This window comes from Moschus berezovskii, chromosome X, assembly GCF_049115385.1.
Source record: "Moschus berezovskii isolate FMDL1 chromosome X, NW_MosBer_1.0, whole genome shotgun sequence".
NCBI lineage: Eukaryota > Metazoa > Chordata > Mammalia > Artiodactyla > Moschidae > Moschus > Moschus berezovskii.
The window spans coordinates 15755404-15771118 of record NC_142488.1 but is presented as its reverse complement, the minus strand read 5'-3'; the positions used below and the strand labels follow the sequence as shown (position 1 = coordinate 15771118).

The window sequence follows — 15715 nt, the reverse complement described above, 5'->3', positions numbered from 1 at the left end:
AGAGAGAGAGGTAACGAAGCTCATCAGGTAGTGATTTTAGCTTTCGCGCACTATGGGTGCAAAGCAAGGAGATCAAACCAGTCAATCCTAAAAGAAATCAACCCTGAGTATTCATTGGAAGGACTGATGCTGAAGCTGAAGCGCCAATACTTTGGCCACCTGATGCAAAGAGCTGATTCATTGGAAAAGACCCGGATGCTGGGAAAGATTGAAGGTGGGAGGAGAAGGGAATGACAGAGGATGAGATGGTTGGATGGCATCACCGGCTCAGTGGACATGAGTTTGCGCAAACTCCGGGAGATGGTGAAGAACAGGGAAGCCTGGCGTGCTGCAGTCCATGGGGTCGCAAAGTGTCAGACATGACTGAGCAACTGAACAACAACACTCTCTGGGTGATTTCTTTCAGCCCTCTGAAAATAGGGAATGTGTAGGCCAGGCGAAAGGCGAGTATCAGGAGGTGTGGAAAGGGAGCACACGACTGACAGACTGACAGCTTCCTAGGGTAGTGAGGGCCGGAGAGGAAGGGAGGGCGCAAGTTGGGGCAGCTGTCCCCAGTGGCGGGTGCGGATCAGGTAGGTGGGCAAGGGGAGTCCAGAGAGCAGCAGAGGCCACAGATGGGGGATGGGGGCATTACTTGGGTCCCCACTGAGGACAGATCTGCTGGGTTTTAGAGAGCAGTTCAGTAAAATGACAGAAACGAAAGCTGCGTTGCAAAGGGTAGGAATGAGGGGTTTGGATAAAGGATGTCTCAGAAGAAGTGGGAATGGTGGGGGCAAGAATGAGGATATATACCTTTTACTTTAAAAATTTTAATTGTACTGCAATTGACATAACAGAAAACTTGCTGTCTTAACCGTTTCTATGTGTTCAATCCAGTATAGTCACGCTGGTGTGCAACTGATCTGCAGAACTTTTTCATCTTGCAAAACTAAAACTTTTTACCCATTAAACAACTCCTGATTCCTCTTGCCCCAACCCCTGCAACCACCATTCTGCTTTCTCTCTCTGAGAATTTTACGACTCTGTGTGCCTCATAGGCGTGGAGTCATCTAGCGTTTGCTTTTTGTGGCTGACTTATTTCACTTAGCTTTAAGTCCTCAGGGTTCGTCCATATGGTAGCGTGTGTCAGGATTTCCTTCCTTTTTCAGGTTGCATAATATTCCATTCTACATATATACCATTTTTGTTTATCCGTTCGTCTGTCCATGGACATTTGGATTGTTCCCACCTTTCAGCTTGTATAGTTTTTGGGAGGGGGGAAGTTTTTGCCCTGAAAAGGAAAGAGAAAGGTTCAGGTTCAGATGCTAGGATTACTAACAGGAGGGTGGGGATTGGCAGGACTGTTAGTGGTTAAATATATTTTGTATACGAGTCAGAATATACCCAGAAGTGAATTAGAGAAGGAGATGGTGTCATTTGACAGTTTTTGTTTCTGATGATGCTGTTATGTGCATTGTTGGGGGTCTTGCTCCCTACATTGAGAGTATTTTGTCGGTCCTAAGACTTTATCAGGTTTCTTTCTCTAAAATTTGCTGCTACTTGCTTCTTTTTTTTTAATTGGGGTGTAGGTGCTTTACAATGTTATATTAGTTTCTGCTGTACAGCAAAGTGAATCAGCTATATGTATACATATATCCCCTCTCGTTTGGATTTCCTTCCCCTTTTAGGTCACCACAAAGCACTGAGTAGAGTTCCTTGTGCTCTACAGTAGGCTCTCATTAGTTATTTTATTTTTTATTTTTTATTTATTTGATTGTGCCATGTCTTAGTTGTGGCATGCAAACTCTTAGTTGTGGCATGTGGGAATTTAGTTCCCTGACCAGGGATCGAACTGGGGCCCCCTACATTGAGAGTGCAGAGTCTTAGCCACTGGACCACCAGGGAAGTCCCTCATTAGTTATTTTATGCACAGTAGTGAATATATGTCAATCCAATCTCCCAATTCATCCCACCTTCCCTTCCCCCCTTGGTATCTGTACGTTTGTTCTCTACATCAGTGTCTCTATTTCTGCTTTGCAAATAAATTCATCTATACCATTTTTCTGGATTCCTGAGAGCCACCAAATCAGAATCTTAGTTTTTTATTTTAAGGTGTTTTCACCTGGTAACGTTCTGAGCTGATTCTCAACACAGTTTCTTTTTTTATAGATATGACAATGGATTAATTTCATCAATTCATTCTTAGTAGATTTGTCAGTGATTAAGATTTTGAGTGCACAAAACAACATTTCCAAAGTTCTGAAAACATTCCGTCAGGCACCATATACACCCTCCCATATATATGCTTCATTCATTAAACAAATATGTATTGAGTACCTGCCTATGTGCTAGACACTAGTCTCAAGAATTTAGGGGATGGGTCCCTATATTGTCTGTTATCTTGTAGAACTTACGTTCTAGCTTCTTTCTGATTTCATAGTCTAGAGATAAGAATAGCAATCACATGGTTTACTTACTGTTTTAGGTGCATCACATGTTTCGATTTATTCATTCCTCACAACAATGCCATGAAGTAAAGACTATCATTACCCCTATTTTATAGATGAGGAAGCTGAGGCAGAGAGGTGAAGTAATTTGCCCAAGGCACACATCCATTACATGGTATCGTGGAATTTAAAGCCAGGCAGTCTGGCTCCAGAGTCACTATACCTCCCCTCTTCCTGTCACCTCTGCAATTTCATAGCAAACGAAAGTTTGCCCTAAGCCAGGCAGCAGGCACAAGCCACACAGGTTCAAAAGTTTGCACCATATCCTGGTAGTCGCAGTGACTCAAGTATAACTCCTCAATATAATTCCTTGTCTTTGGAGGGTTTTCCATTTTGTTCACCACCTGTTAGTACTGGCTGACTCTGTTACTGGATTTGCTTAGTCATCTGTTCTAATGAAGGAAGCAGAGAAGACATTTTGAACTAGAAGGAGAAGATCAAAGACAAAATCAAGAGGTGAGAGGAGAATCAGAATCCTCCCAAAGTTAGGTTCACATCTTTCAGCTGCTTTTTCTTGTAACTTCATGATATATGTCTCCATTTTTTCCAACTGGGCATTATTGTGGTACTGTCTTCCAATTTTTCTATCATTTTTATGAACCAATAGTTTGAGTACAAAGGCTCTGTCTCAAATGACCCCTTGGCAGAGGCATGTTGGAGTTTTCTCAAAGGAGTTCCTTACTCCTACTATTGCCCATTTTTCTTCTAAAGCACATACCTTCAGTACTCACTGTCATTAACAGCATCACCAAGGAGCTCAGTCTATATGCACAGAATTGCAAGTGGAAGTTCAGGAACGATAATTGATCATACCAAGTCATAGAGAATACAGCCAGTTTGCGTTTTCTTTATCCAGGTCAAAAGCTCAAATGGGATGTGAGGCATTGGGTCTTTCTTGGTTGAAACATCCTGTTCCATGGCCTGATGACATCTTGGAGAGTCTGATAATCCCCTGCCTGTGGAGTGGAGACCTGCTCCTGATTCTGCTGGGGTTAGGCCACGCGTTCCAGCACTGTCACGAGGTCTTCCTGTCCCCTGGCTGTGAGCCTAGGCTCTGCATGCTGAGGGCCAGTGCCGCTACTGTGGCTCCAGTGCTGTGACCCACTTGGCCATCCTGCTTCTCCATGTGCCCACTGGGGCCTGTTCTTGAGAAAGAGGTGTCTGGTGACAGACGCTGCTCCTGGCCACTTTACACTGGGTTACTGGGCATCCCACTGACCCCTGTGTCCATCCCAGACAGGTATTCCCGAGTTGCTGCCTTGGGCTGTGGCCCCCATGCAACATAGGCCTGTCTAAGTAGCCCCGTGTGTGATTCTCCACTACACACCCCTGGGTGAGAACTGTGCATGGCTCCGTGCCCTCATTCGTGCCAGCAGCCCTCTGTTCCTGAGGTGACACTGCTTCCCGATTGTCCCCTGCTAAGAACGCAGTAGGTCACATCTTCGTGGTTACCTCTGTGTCCTCGTTTCTGTTTTCTGGGATAAATTCTTAGAGGTCAAATTTTGGTCAAAGGGTAGGCATATTTTTAAAGTGGCGTGTAAACCAGTGTGGCCAGTACCATGTGAAAGCAGAGGTGACTGGCATAGTGGAGAAAGTGTTGGGCCAGGAGTAAGGAGGTCTGGGCTCTGGGCAGGGCTATGCAGCCAGTGAGCCTGGGCTTTGGGCAAGTCCTTTGGTTTCTTTTCCCTTCCCTTGGTTTCATTTTCTTCTTTTGTAAAAGGAGCCCTGTTATGAATCTGCTCCAGCACTATGGTGCGGACGTCACTGGGACTTTCGGCCCTGCAGGCAGGCGTGTGAAAGGAGAGTCTTTGCTGCAGTTCATAGTGGGCTTCCCTTTGCATACTGGTAATGACTTACTTGAGAATTGCTTCAGAGTTTCCAAGAAGCTATCACTGTCCTATAAGAAAAGAAAATTGATATTACTATCTAAAGTCCAGTTTGTTTTTAGGCCTTTGATAGATGGACAGAGATCAAAGAGATTTCTCCGACACAGATGCCGTGGATGTGGTTCCAAAGGTGATTACTCCAGTATTCATTTCACTTTCATATCTTTACAGGGAAACTTTATGGTGATGTACCTTTCATAGAAGAAAGACACAGACATCGGTATGAGGTACATCTTTCACACTAAATTACTGTGGAATAAGGGGTCGTCTCTGGTTGCTCAGCAGTAAAGAATCCACCTGCAGTGCAGGAGATGTGGGTTCGATCCCTGGGTCAGGAAGATCCCATGGAGAAGGGAATGACAACTTACTCCAGTATTCTTGCCTGGAGAATCCCATGACAGAGGAGCCTGGCGGGTCACAGAGGGTCAAACGTGACTGAGGCAACTGAGCTTGCACACTGTATGCATATGGGGTTAAGATTGAGAACAGGGTGGGGGCCTACTTTGATTTTAGATGAGGAAACACTTTCTGTGAAGGAGAGGCTGAAAAGTTTGGGAAAGGGCCACTGATGACATGAATGAGGGAAGGGGCTATGAACCAGTTCATCAAGTTGTCATCTATAACCAGTGTTTGCGTAGAAAACTTGTTCCAAGCTTCTCTTTAGAGCGCTTATGTAACTATATATAAAGAGAGATTTTGGTTTAGTCACATGAGAAATAGGATAGTTTCAATCCTCGAGCAGATTTGTCATTTGGGGAGAGAGAGTTTATTACACATAATTCAAGGGAAGAAGCAAGTAGGGGGATGGCTATAAAAAGCTAGTCTCAAGGTTTCAAGAGAGAAAGTCTAGTTGCCATCCATCATCATGCAGTTGATCCCCTTCACCCCTTTTGCCTGCCCTCCAACCCTCTTCCCAGCTAGTCACCACTCATCTGTTCTCTGTGAGTTGTTTTTGTTTTGCTTGTTCATTGGTTTTGTTTTCTTTTAGATCCAACATGCAAATGAAATCATATTTGTCTTTCTTTGATTTATTTCACTTAGCATAATAGCCTCAAGGTCCATGTTGTTTTGCAAAAGGCATGTTTTTATTCTTTTTTGTGGCTGGGTAGTTCTATTATATATATATATTCTCACATCCTCTTTATGCATCAGCGGACACATGTTGTTTCCATGTCTTGGCTATTGTAAATAATACTCCAGTGAACATAGTGTGCATATATCTTTTTGAATTTGTGTTTTCATGTTCTTTGAATAAGTACCCAGAAGTGGAATAGCTGAGTCATATGGTAGTTTTAGTCTTAATCTTTTGAGGCGTGTCCAGCCTGTTTTCCATAGTGACTGGACCGATTTACAGTCCCACCAGCATCGTGGGACTTTTCTCTATATCCTTTCTCACATTTGTTATTCCCTGTCTTTCTGGCGATAACCTTTCTAGCAGGTATGAGGTGATAACTCATTGTGGTTCTGATTTACATTTACCTGATAATTAGTGATGTTGAACATCTTTTCATGTACCTTTTGGCCACGTGTATGTCTTCTTTGGAAAAATGTCTATTCAGATCCTCTGCCCAATTAAAAATTCTTCTTTTTTGGTGTTGGAGGGTATGAGTTCTTTATATATTTTGGATATTAACCCTTTGTCAGGTGTGTGATTTGCAAATACCTTCTTCCATTCAGTAGGTTGCCTTGTTTTGTTTTGTTTGTTAGTTTGTCTTTTGGCCTCGCCGTGGGCTTGAGGGATCTTAGTTCCCTAACCAGAAACTGAACCCCGGCACCCTGCAGTAGAAGTTCGGAGTTGTAACCACTGAACTGCCAGGGAATTCCCTGCCTCTTTGTTTTGATGATAGTTTCCTTCACGTGTGGAAACTTGTTAGTTTGATGTAATCTCACAGTCTTTTTGAAACATCTTTGGGCAACAGAAGATGGGCCTCCCAGCATTTAAGGGCTGTGATTAAACTATTTCTCAGGTTCATTATGAGTTTAAAATAGGCTTTGAGGTTTGACTATAAATAGAAATTAACTACTAGTTAGAGCATCACCAAAATGGAAAATCATTTTCATAAGCTGATATGTCTGTATTGCTCTGCTGTCCAAAGACACTTAACTTCTTGTTTTTCCAGGTGAATCCTAGCCTGATCAGCCAACTTGAGCAGAAAGACTTAAGTTTTGTAGGTCAGGATGTTGATGGAGAGAGGATGGAAATCATTGAACTGGCAAGTAAGTGGGGTCTTCGTTTTTGAAAATTTTTGTTGTGAGCTAATGTCTGTCAACTGTAAGCACACAAAGATATAACTTGAGACCCGTTTTGTTCTTTTCTCCTCTCTCTTTTGAAATAAATATGCAATTAAATAGAAATAATATACACTAAATATAAGGTGTATGAAAAAACAGATTGCTTATAATACTAATTTCTTTGGGCTCTGTTTATTTGAACTGCCATAAAATGATGTAGTGTTCCGAGCCTACCAGTTCTTTCAGTAGCATGCTTCCTTAGCATCCTGGCCCCCTTCCTGGGCTGTTTCTCGTTCCTCGCCTCTGGGTTCAATGGTCTGGGAAAGGCAGGCAGCCCACTGTTGAGGAGCACTCTGCTTTCTCCCACCTCTGAGGAAGAATGGACTGATGTTCTCCTCACTACTGGTAACTGACTGTGCAGTACATGTGGCAATAATCTGTTGGATAAACCGCCCTCACTTATTGAATGCTTAGTGTGTACAGGATGCTCTAAAAATGGTAGCATCATTTTCTGAACCTACCTTTCCAGTCTGTATACTTGGGCTCCAGAGTACCCGGACTACTTACTCTTCTAACTTTTCGACTTCTTTTTCCATCTTAACCCATGTCGTTCTTCTACTTCAGATTCCTTTTCTCTGTCCCTTTCATTTTCTGTCTCTACACTGTTCAAGTGCTTCAGAGTTCCAAGCAGGGAGGACACTTGAAGTTGGGAAAGGCTTCTTTGACCACAGTGGCATGTTACCTGGACCCAGAAAGAAGGCACACAGTGGACATTGAGCATGCACTCACTGGATGCTTCTCACCAGACCCCTTGCTAGGGACTCCGTGTGCCTATGTAACTTACAAGGCAGGTGATGTTATTCCTACTTTAGAGAGGAGACTGGAGTGCAGAGGTTAAGAAACCTGCCAGGGCCATCCAGCTAGTCACTGGAGGGGCTGGATCTAAACCAGGCCATAGCTGCCTTCTGCCACCACCTTTGTGGGACTTTATTGTTCTTCTTGTTTTCAGTGGACATTCCACCTAAGATTATCAATACATGCCTGAAGTTTTAAATTAGAATATGAGGATATATTTTCTGTAGTCCTTTTGATAGAAATGTCCATCATTTACAATTTTTATAGTGTGGATCACTGTTTGGTGTTGAAGTCTCTTAAGTCTGGTATGTGAGAGGGCAAAGAAGTTTCTTAAGCAAATTATTGCTTATTTACTTTGTTCAAGTACATTATTCTCTTTAATTCTCTTGGCTCTCATTATTATCAGCAAACACTTAGAAGCTTCTTTCATTGTAAGGATTTCATTTCCTATTGATACTTTCAAATTTCATGTGGGTTGGAAAGGAAATGAGACCCGCTATAAAACCTTGAAATTTTAAAAAAGCTGACTGCAAGGGAATTCATTTTATTAAGGAAAACTTCCCAGAAGACTTTGATCTTAGCTACTCTTACCATATCCATGAATTTTTACATTCCTGAAGGAGTTCTAAAAGGAACAGCAAAGCTTGTGATTAGTATAATGTCAGAATATGTTTCAAAGCAATTAAGATCATTATTTAAAAGACACTTTGACTGGTAGAATATCATTAAAATAAAAACTTTTTGGTCTCTCTCCTCATTTTGGTATAGGGGATTTTTTAAATAAAGTGATTCAGAGCAGTGGTCCATTCATTCAAATATTCTTTCCCTGGCTATGACGTGATCCATTGCTCAGCTTCTGTCTGTAGTGGTACAAAAACACAATTATTGTCAGCTTCTTTCCGAGACATCCCTAGATGCTGTGCTGCAGGATTCATCACATCTTTAATTTAAAAGCTGCATTGGTTTCTTTTCTAAGGACAGATGGTTTCTCTTCTTTTCTTGAGGGGACACTTTCCTGAGAGGAGAGAGCATTCCTCTCACCAAGCTTTCACACTTGAGTGTCCCTCTAATTCAAGGAGGCTTCTTCCTAGATATGCTATAGAGGATTTCTATGCTGGAATTTTCTGAATTCAGAGCTGTCCAATAGAACCTGCTGCAATGATGGAGTATTCTGCCCTGTTCAGTATGGTAGCCACTAGCTGTTTGTAGCTATTTAGCACTTAAAATGTGCTCAGTTAATTTGAATGAATTTAAATGGTCACCTGTGGCCAAGGGCTACCATTTTGTATAGCAAAGCTTAATTTTTTTGAGGGGGGGTATTTCCAACTTTTGTTTAGTTAATAAGTAAGAAGTAAAAATGAAAACAGGCTTCCAAGGTGTGTCTCAGTGAGTGAGGACTCCGCCTGCCAATGCAGGAGACACAGGAGATGCAGTTTTGATTCCTGGGTCAGGAATATCTCCTGGAGAAGGAAATGGCAACCTGCTCCAGTATTCTTGCTTGGAAAATTTCATGGACAGAGGAACCTGGCAAGCTACAATCCATGGGGTCACAGAATTGGACGCAACTTAGCGACTGAGCAGAGCACAGCAAAAATGAAAACAAACACAAAAACTACTATCTGATACTGCCACTATTTTATAAAGAAGACTCAAAATAGGAGAAGGATTATCATCTGAAAACTGAAAGATCAATCCTTGCAGAAGAGAACAAATGGTGATCTTGCATCAAAGCTTCTGAAGCAGGTAGTAAGTGCCCCAGGACACACCTGGCCCCACAGGTGCAAAGGGAAGCGTCAGCTAATAGTCAGATGATGAAAGCTGAAACCTCAGCTAGCTGACCAGGACAAAGCTTCTCCAGGCTTTTGCATCTGTACCTGGACATTTATCCTACTTCTGAAGTCCTTTCCTATTCTAAAGCTTTATAACCATTAGATGAGAACAATCTGCTAGACTGTTATCTATTTCATTACAATAAAGACTAAACTTTAAATGATAACCTTAGGAGAGTGGATATTGCCATTCAACCAGCATTTCCTCACTACTGAGCAGTAGTTTGGGGTCTTCAGTGGTAAGTGATGGGGATTTGTGATTTTGAATTCCATACTAGACTTTCAGATCATTTGATAGAGCATCCCATTGAAAGATTTAAAATTATATTTACTTCTTCCTGTAAAAGTTATATTTTATCATCTTCAGTTTGATATATATATGGCCATTAAAATGATTTTTAAAGTAAGGACTACATTCCAACCATTCTTTTACTGTGGGAATTATGGGACTAGAGAGTTGCCCAATCTCCAGTTAGGAGTTGCTTCCTAATCTGGGAATAAACATAGTTTTTGAGGGTTCTGAGTGGGGAGAAGAATTTGTAATCCTAGAAAATTTTTACCCAGATTTGAAAATGTTGCCCATTAATTTTTACCATTCACAAAAAGGGGATTCCAGATACCTGAGAAAAACTATTTTTCTGTTCCTATTACATCTAGGAGAACTTGAATTGCTTATATAGGGGTTTCTTACAACTCTCAGTATGTAACAGCTTTATTTGCCCTCAGTCGTGTCCAACTCTTTGCGACCCCGTGTACTATACAGTCCATGGAATTCTCCAGGCCAGAATACTGAAGTGGGTAACTTTCCCTTTTCCAGGGGATCTTCCTAACCCAGGGATCAAACCCAGGTCTCCTGAATTGCAGGTGGATTCTTTATCAGCTGAGCCACAAGGGAAGCCCAAGAAAACTGGAGTGGGTAGCCTATCCCCTCTCCAGCTGATCTTCCCGACCCAGAAATCAAACCGGGGTCTCCTGCATTGCAGGCAGACTCTTTACCAACTGAGCTACCAGGGAAGCCCAATGTAAGAGATTCACTGTAAAGGTTCACATGATACAAAGAATTATAATGAAAAAAATAAAAATATATTGAACTTTTGCCACCTAGAGCCATAACCACTATTAACATATTGAAAGGCCATCCTTTTATCACTTGGAGATGCTTCATGATGACACAGGAGATAAGTTGTTGTTGTTCAGTCGCTCAGTCATGTCTGACTCTTTGCGACCCCCTGGACAACAGCATGCCAGGTCCTCTGTCCTCTGTCTCCTGGAGTTTGCTCAAATTCATGTCCATTGAGTTGGTGACGCTATGTAACCATCTCATCCTCTGCCTCCGTCTTCTACTTTTGCCTTCAGTCTTTCCCAGCATCAAAGTGTTTACCAGTGAGTCATCTCTTCACATCAGGTGGCCAAAGTATTGAAGCTTCAGCTTCAGCATCACTTCTTCCAATGAATATTCAAGGTTGAGTTCCTTTAAGATTAACTGGTTTTATCTTCTTGCAGTCCAAGAGATTCTGAAGAATCTTCTCTAGCACTACAATTCGAAAGCATCACTTCTTCGGTGCTCAGCCTTCTTTATGGTCCATCTCTCACATCTGTACATGACCACTGGAAAAACCATAGCTTTGACTAGACAGACCTTTGTCAGCAAATTGATATCTCTGCTTTTTAAAGCATTGTCTAGGTTTCACTTTCACACATTGGAGAAGGAAATGGCAACCCACTCCAGTGTTCTTGCCTGGAGAATCCCAGGGACGGGGGAGCCTGGTGGGCTGCCGTCTATGGGGTCACACAGAGTCGGACACGACTGAAGTGACTTAGCAGCAGCAGCAGCAGGTTTGTTATAGCTTTCCTTCCAAAAAGTAAGCATCTTTTAATTTCATGGCTACAGTCACTGTCCATAGTGATTTTAGAGTCCAAGAAGATACAATCTGTCACTGCTTTTACTTTTTTCCCTTCCATTTGCTATGAAGTGATGGGGTCGAATGCCATGATTATATTTTTTTGAATGTTGAGTTTCAAGCCAGCTTTTCACTCTCCTCTTTGACCTTCATCAAGAGGTTCTTTAGTTCCTCTTTGCTTTCTGCCATAAGGGTGGTATCATCTGCATATTTGAGGTTACTGATATTTATCCTGGCAATCTTGATTCCAGCTTGTGCTTCGTCCAGCCTGGCATTTCACATGATGTAGTCTGCATATAAGTTAAATAAGCAAGGTGACAGTATAGAGCCTTGATGTGTTCCTTTCCCTATTTTGAACCAGTCCATTGTTCCATGTTCAGTTCTAACTGTTGCTTCTTGACCTGCGTACAGGTTTCTCAGGAGGCAGGTCAGGCGGTCTGGTATTCCCATCTCTTTAAGAATTTTCCACGGTTTGTTGTGATCCACACAGTCAAAGACTTTAGTGTAGTCAATGAAGCAGAAGTAGATGTTTTTCTGGAATTCTCTTGCTTTCTCTATGATCTGATGAATGTTGACAATTTGATCTCTGAGTCCTCTGCCTTTTCTAAACCCAGATTGTACATCTGGAAGTTCTCAGTTCATGTACTGCTGGAGCCTAGCTTGAAAGATTTTGAGCATAACTTTACTAGCATGTGAAATGAGCACAATTGCACTGTAGTTTGAACATTCTTTGGCTTTGCCTTTCTTTGGAATTAGAAAGAAAACTGACCATTTCCTGTCCAGTGCCCACTGCTGAGTTTTCCAAATTTGCTGGCGTATTGAGTGCAGCACTTTCACAGCATCATCTTTTAGGATTTGAAATAGCTCAGCTGGAATTCCATCACCTCCACTGGCTTTGTTCGTAGTGATGCTTCCTAAGGCCCGCTTGACTTCCCACTCTAGGATGTCTGGCTCTAGGTGAGTGATCACACCATCATGGTTATCTGAGTCATTAACATCTTTTCTGTACAGTTTTTTGTGTATTCTTGCCACTTCTTTTTTATTTTTTTAAATTTCTTTCTTTTTTAATTGAAGGATAAATGCTTTACAGAATTTTGTTGTTTTCTGTCAAACCTCAGCATGAATCAGCCATAGGTATACATATGTCCCTTCCTTCTTGAACCTCCCTCCCATCTCCCTCCCCATCCCACCCCTCTAGGTTGATACAGAGCCCCTGTTTGAGTTCACTGAGACATACAGCAAATTCCCGTTGGCCATCTATTTTACATATGGTAATGTCAGTTTCCATGTTACTCTCTCCATACATCTCACCCTCTCCTCCCCTCTCCCCATGTCCATAAGTCTGTTCTCCATGTCTGTTTCTCCATTGCTGCCTTGCAAGTAAATTCGTCAGCACCATCTTTCAAGATTCCATATATATGCTTTCAGTTCAGTTCAGTTCAGTTCAGTCGCTCAGTCGTGTCCGACTCTTTGCCACCCCATGAATCACAGCACGCCAGGCCTCCCTGTCCATCACCAACTCCCGGAGTTCACTCAAACTCATGTCCATCGAGTCGGTGATGCCATCCAGCCATCTCATTCTCTGTCGTCCCCGTCTCCTCCCACCCCCAATCCCTCCCAGCATCAGACTCTTTTCCAGTGAGTCAACTCGTCGCATGAGGTGGCCAAAGTATTGCAGTTTCAGCTTTAGCATAAGTCCTTCCAATGAACACCCAGGATCGATCTCCTTTAGAATGGACTGGTTGGATCTCCTTGCAGTCCAAGGGACTCTCAAGAGTCTTCTCCAGCACCACAGTTCAAAAGCATCAATTCTTCAGCGATCAGCTTTCTTCACAGTCCAACTCTCACATCCATACATGACCACGGGAAAAACCATAGCCTTGACTAGACGGACCTTTGTTGGCAAAGTAATGTCTCTGCTTTTTAATATGCTATCTAGGTTGGTCATAACTTTACTTCCAAAGAGTAAGCATCTTTTATACATGCTTTAGTATACGGTATTTATCTTTCTGACTTACTTCACTCTGTATAATAGTCTCTAGGTTTATCCTCTTCATTAGAACTGACTCAAATGCATTCCTTTTTATGGCTGAGTATTATTCCATTGTGTATATGTACCACAACTTCTTTATCCATTCATCTGTTGATGGATATCTAGGTTGCTTCCATGTTCTAGCTATTGTTAATAGTGCTGCAGTGAACATTGGGGTACATGTGTCTTTTTCAATTTTGGTTTCCTTAGGGTATATGCTTAGGAGTGGGATTGCTATTGCCACCTCTTCTTAATCTCTTCTGTTTCTGTTAGATCCTTATCCATTTATTATGCCCATCCTTGTATGAAACTTTCCCTTGGTATCTCTAATTTTCTGGAAGAGATCTCTAGTTTTTCCCATTCTGTTGTTTTTCTCTATTTCTTTGCATTGTTCATTTAAGAAGGCCTTGTCTCTCCTTGCTATTCTCTGAAATTCTGCATTCAGTTGGGTATATCTTTCCCTTTCTCCATTGACTCTCGCTCCTCTTCTTTTCTCAGCTATTTGTAAAGCCTCCTCAGAAAACCACTGTGCCTTCTTGCATTTCTTTTTCTTTGGGGTGGTTTTGGTCCCTGCCTTCTATACAGTGTTATAGTTCTTCAGGCATTCTGTCTGCCAGATCTAATCCCTTGAATCTATTCTTCACCTCCACTGTATAATCATAAGGGATTTGATTTAGGTCTTATTTGAATAGCCTAGTGGTTTTCCCTACTTTCTTCAATTTAAGCCTGAATTTTTCAATAAGAAGCTCATGATTCGAGCCACAGTCAGCTCCAGGTCTTCTTTTTACTTACTATATAGAGCTTCTCCATCTTCGACTGCAAAGAATATGATCAGTCTGATTTCAGTATTGACCATTTGGTGATGTCCATTTGTAGAATCATCTCTTTTGTTGTTGGAAAAGAGTGTTTGCTATGACCAATGTGTTCTCTTGACAAAACTCTGTTAGCTTTTGCCCTGCTTCATTTTGTACTCCAAGGCCAAACTTACCTGTTACTCCAGGTAGTTCTTGACTTTCTACTTTTGCATTCTAATTCCCATGATGAAAAGGACATCTCTTTTTGGTGTTAATTCTAGAAAGTCTTGTAGGTCTTCATAGAACCAGTCAACTTCAGCTTCTTCAGCATCAGTCGTTGGGGTATAGACTTGGATTACTGTGATATTGAATGGTTTGCCTTGGAAATGAACTGAGATTGTTCTGTCATTTTTGAGATTGCACCCAAGTACTGCATTTCGGATTTTCTTGTTTACTGTGAGGGCTACTCCATTTTTTTCTAAGGGATTCTTGCCCACAGTAGTAGACATAATGGTCAGTTCAGTTCAGTTCAGTCACTCAGTTGTGTCTGACTCTTTGCGACCCCATGGACTGCAGCATGCCAGGCCTCCTTGTCCATCACCAACTCCTGGAGTTTACTCAAACTCATTTCCATTGAGTCGGTGATGCCATCCAACCATTTCATCCTCTGTCATTCCCTTTTTCTCCTGCCTTCAATCTTTCCCAGCATCAGGGTCTTTTCAAATGAGTCAGTTCTTCCCATCAGGTGGCCAAAGTATTGGAGTTTCAGCTTCAGCATCAGTCCTTCCAATGAATATTCAGGACTGATTTCCTTTAGGATCGACTGGTTGGATCTCCTTGCTGTCCAAGTGACTCTCAAGAGTCTTCTCCAACACCACAGTTCAAAAGCACCAATTCTTCAGTGCTCAGCTTTCTTTATAGTCCAACTCTCACATCCATACATCTCATCTGAATTAAATTCACATATTCCCATCCATTTTAGTTCACTGATTCCTAAGATGTCGATATTCATTCTTGCCATCTCCTACTTGACCACATCCAATTTACCTTGATTCATGGACCTAACATTCCAGGTTCTTATGCAATATTGTTCTTTACAGCATCAGAATTTACTTTCACCACCAGATACATCCACAACTGAGCATTGTTTCTGCTTTGGCCCATTCTTTCTGGAGCTATTAGTAATTGCCCTCCACTCTTACCCAGTAGCATATTGGACATCTTCTGACCTGGGGTGGGTCTCATCTTGAGGTGTCATATCTTTTTACCTTTTCATACTGTTCATAGGCTTCTTGTGGCAAGAATACTGGAGTGGTTTGCCATTTCCTTCTCCAGTGGACCACATTTTGTCAGAACTCTTGACTATGACCTGTCCATCTTAGGTGGCCCTACAGGGCATGGCTCATAGCTTCATTGAGTCAGACAAGCCCCTTTGCCATGACAAGGCTGTGATTCATGAAGGGGAAGATAAATTGACATAGCTGAAATATGAATGCCTGATCAGCTTCATGGAGCTGTCTGTGATTAATATCCAGCCCAGAGCTGTGACTAGAAGAGCAGTTATACCTGCTTCTTTCCCAGGGGACCCATCCCTTGGGAAAGGAGAACTTGTGGGAAATGGCCTGAAGCCATCTGAAAGTGACTTACAGTTAGCCTGACATATGAGGATATCACACTGTTAGGGGAGGGGACCTTTCCCC

General features: G+C 42.1%; 1 protein-coding gene across 5 annotated transcripts in view; it reads left to right on the top strand.

Moving 5' to 3' along the window:
• The window catches only part of CTPS2 (CTP synthase 2), a 120910-nt gene that overhangs the window by 85119 nt on the left and 20076 nt on the right, over positions 1 to 15715 (top strand). For 4 of the 5 annotated variants that reach the window (XM_055438305.2, XM_055438303.2, XM_055438301.2 and 1 more), the window contains exons 15-16: positions 4544 to 4599; positions 6493 to 6589. In XM_055438305.2, coding sequence (XP_055294280.1) covers positions 4544 to 4599; positions 6493 to 6589 — 153 coding nt within the window. The remainder of the gene's footprint in view (positions 1 to 4543; positions 4600 to 6492; positions 6590 to 15715) is intronic. The other variant, XM_088833552.1, reaches the window with a different exon arrangement.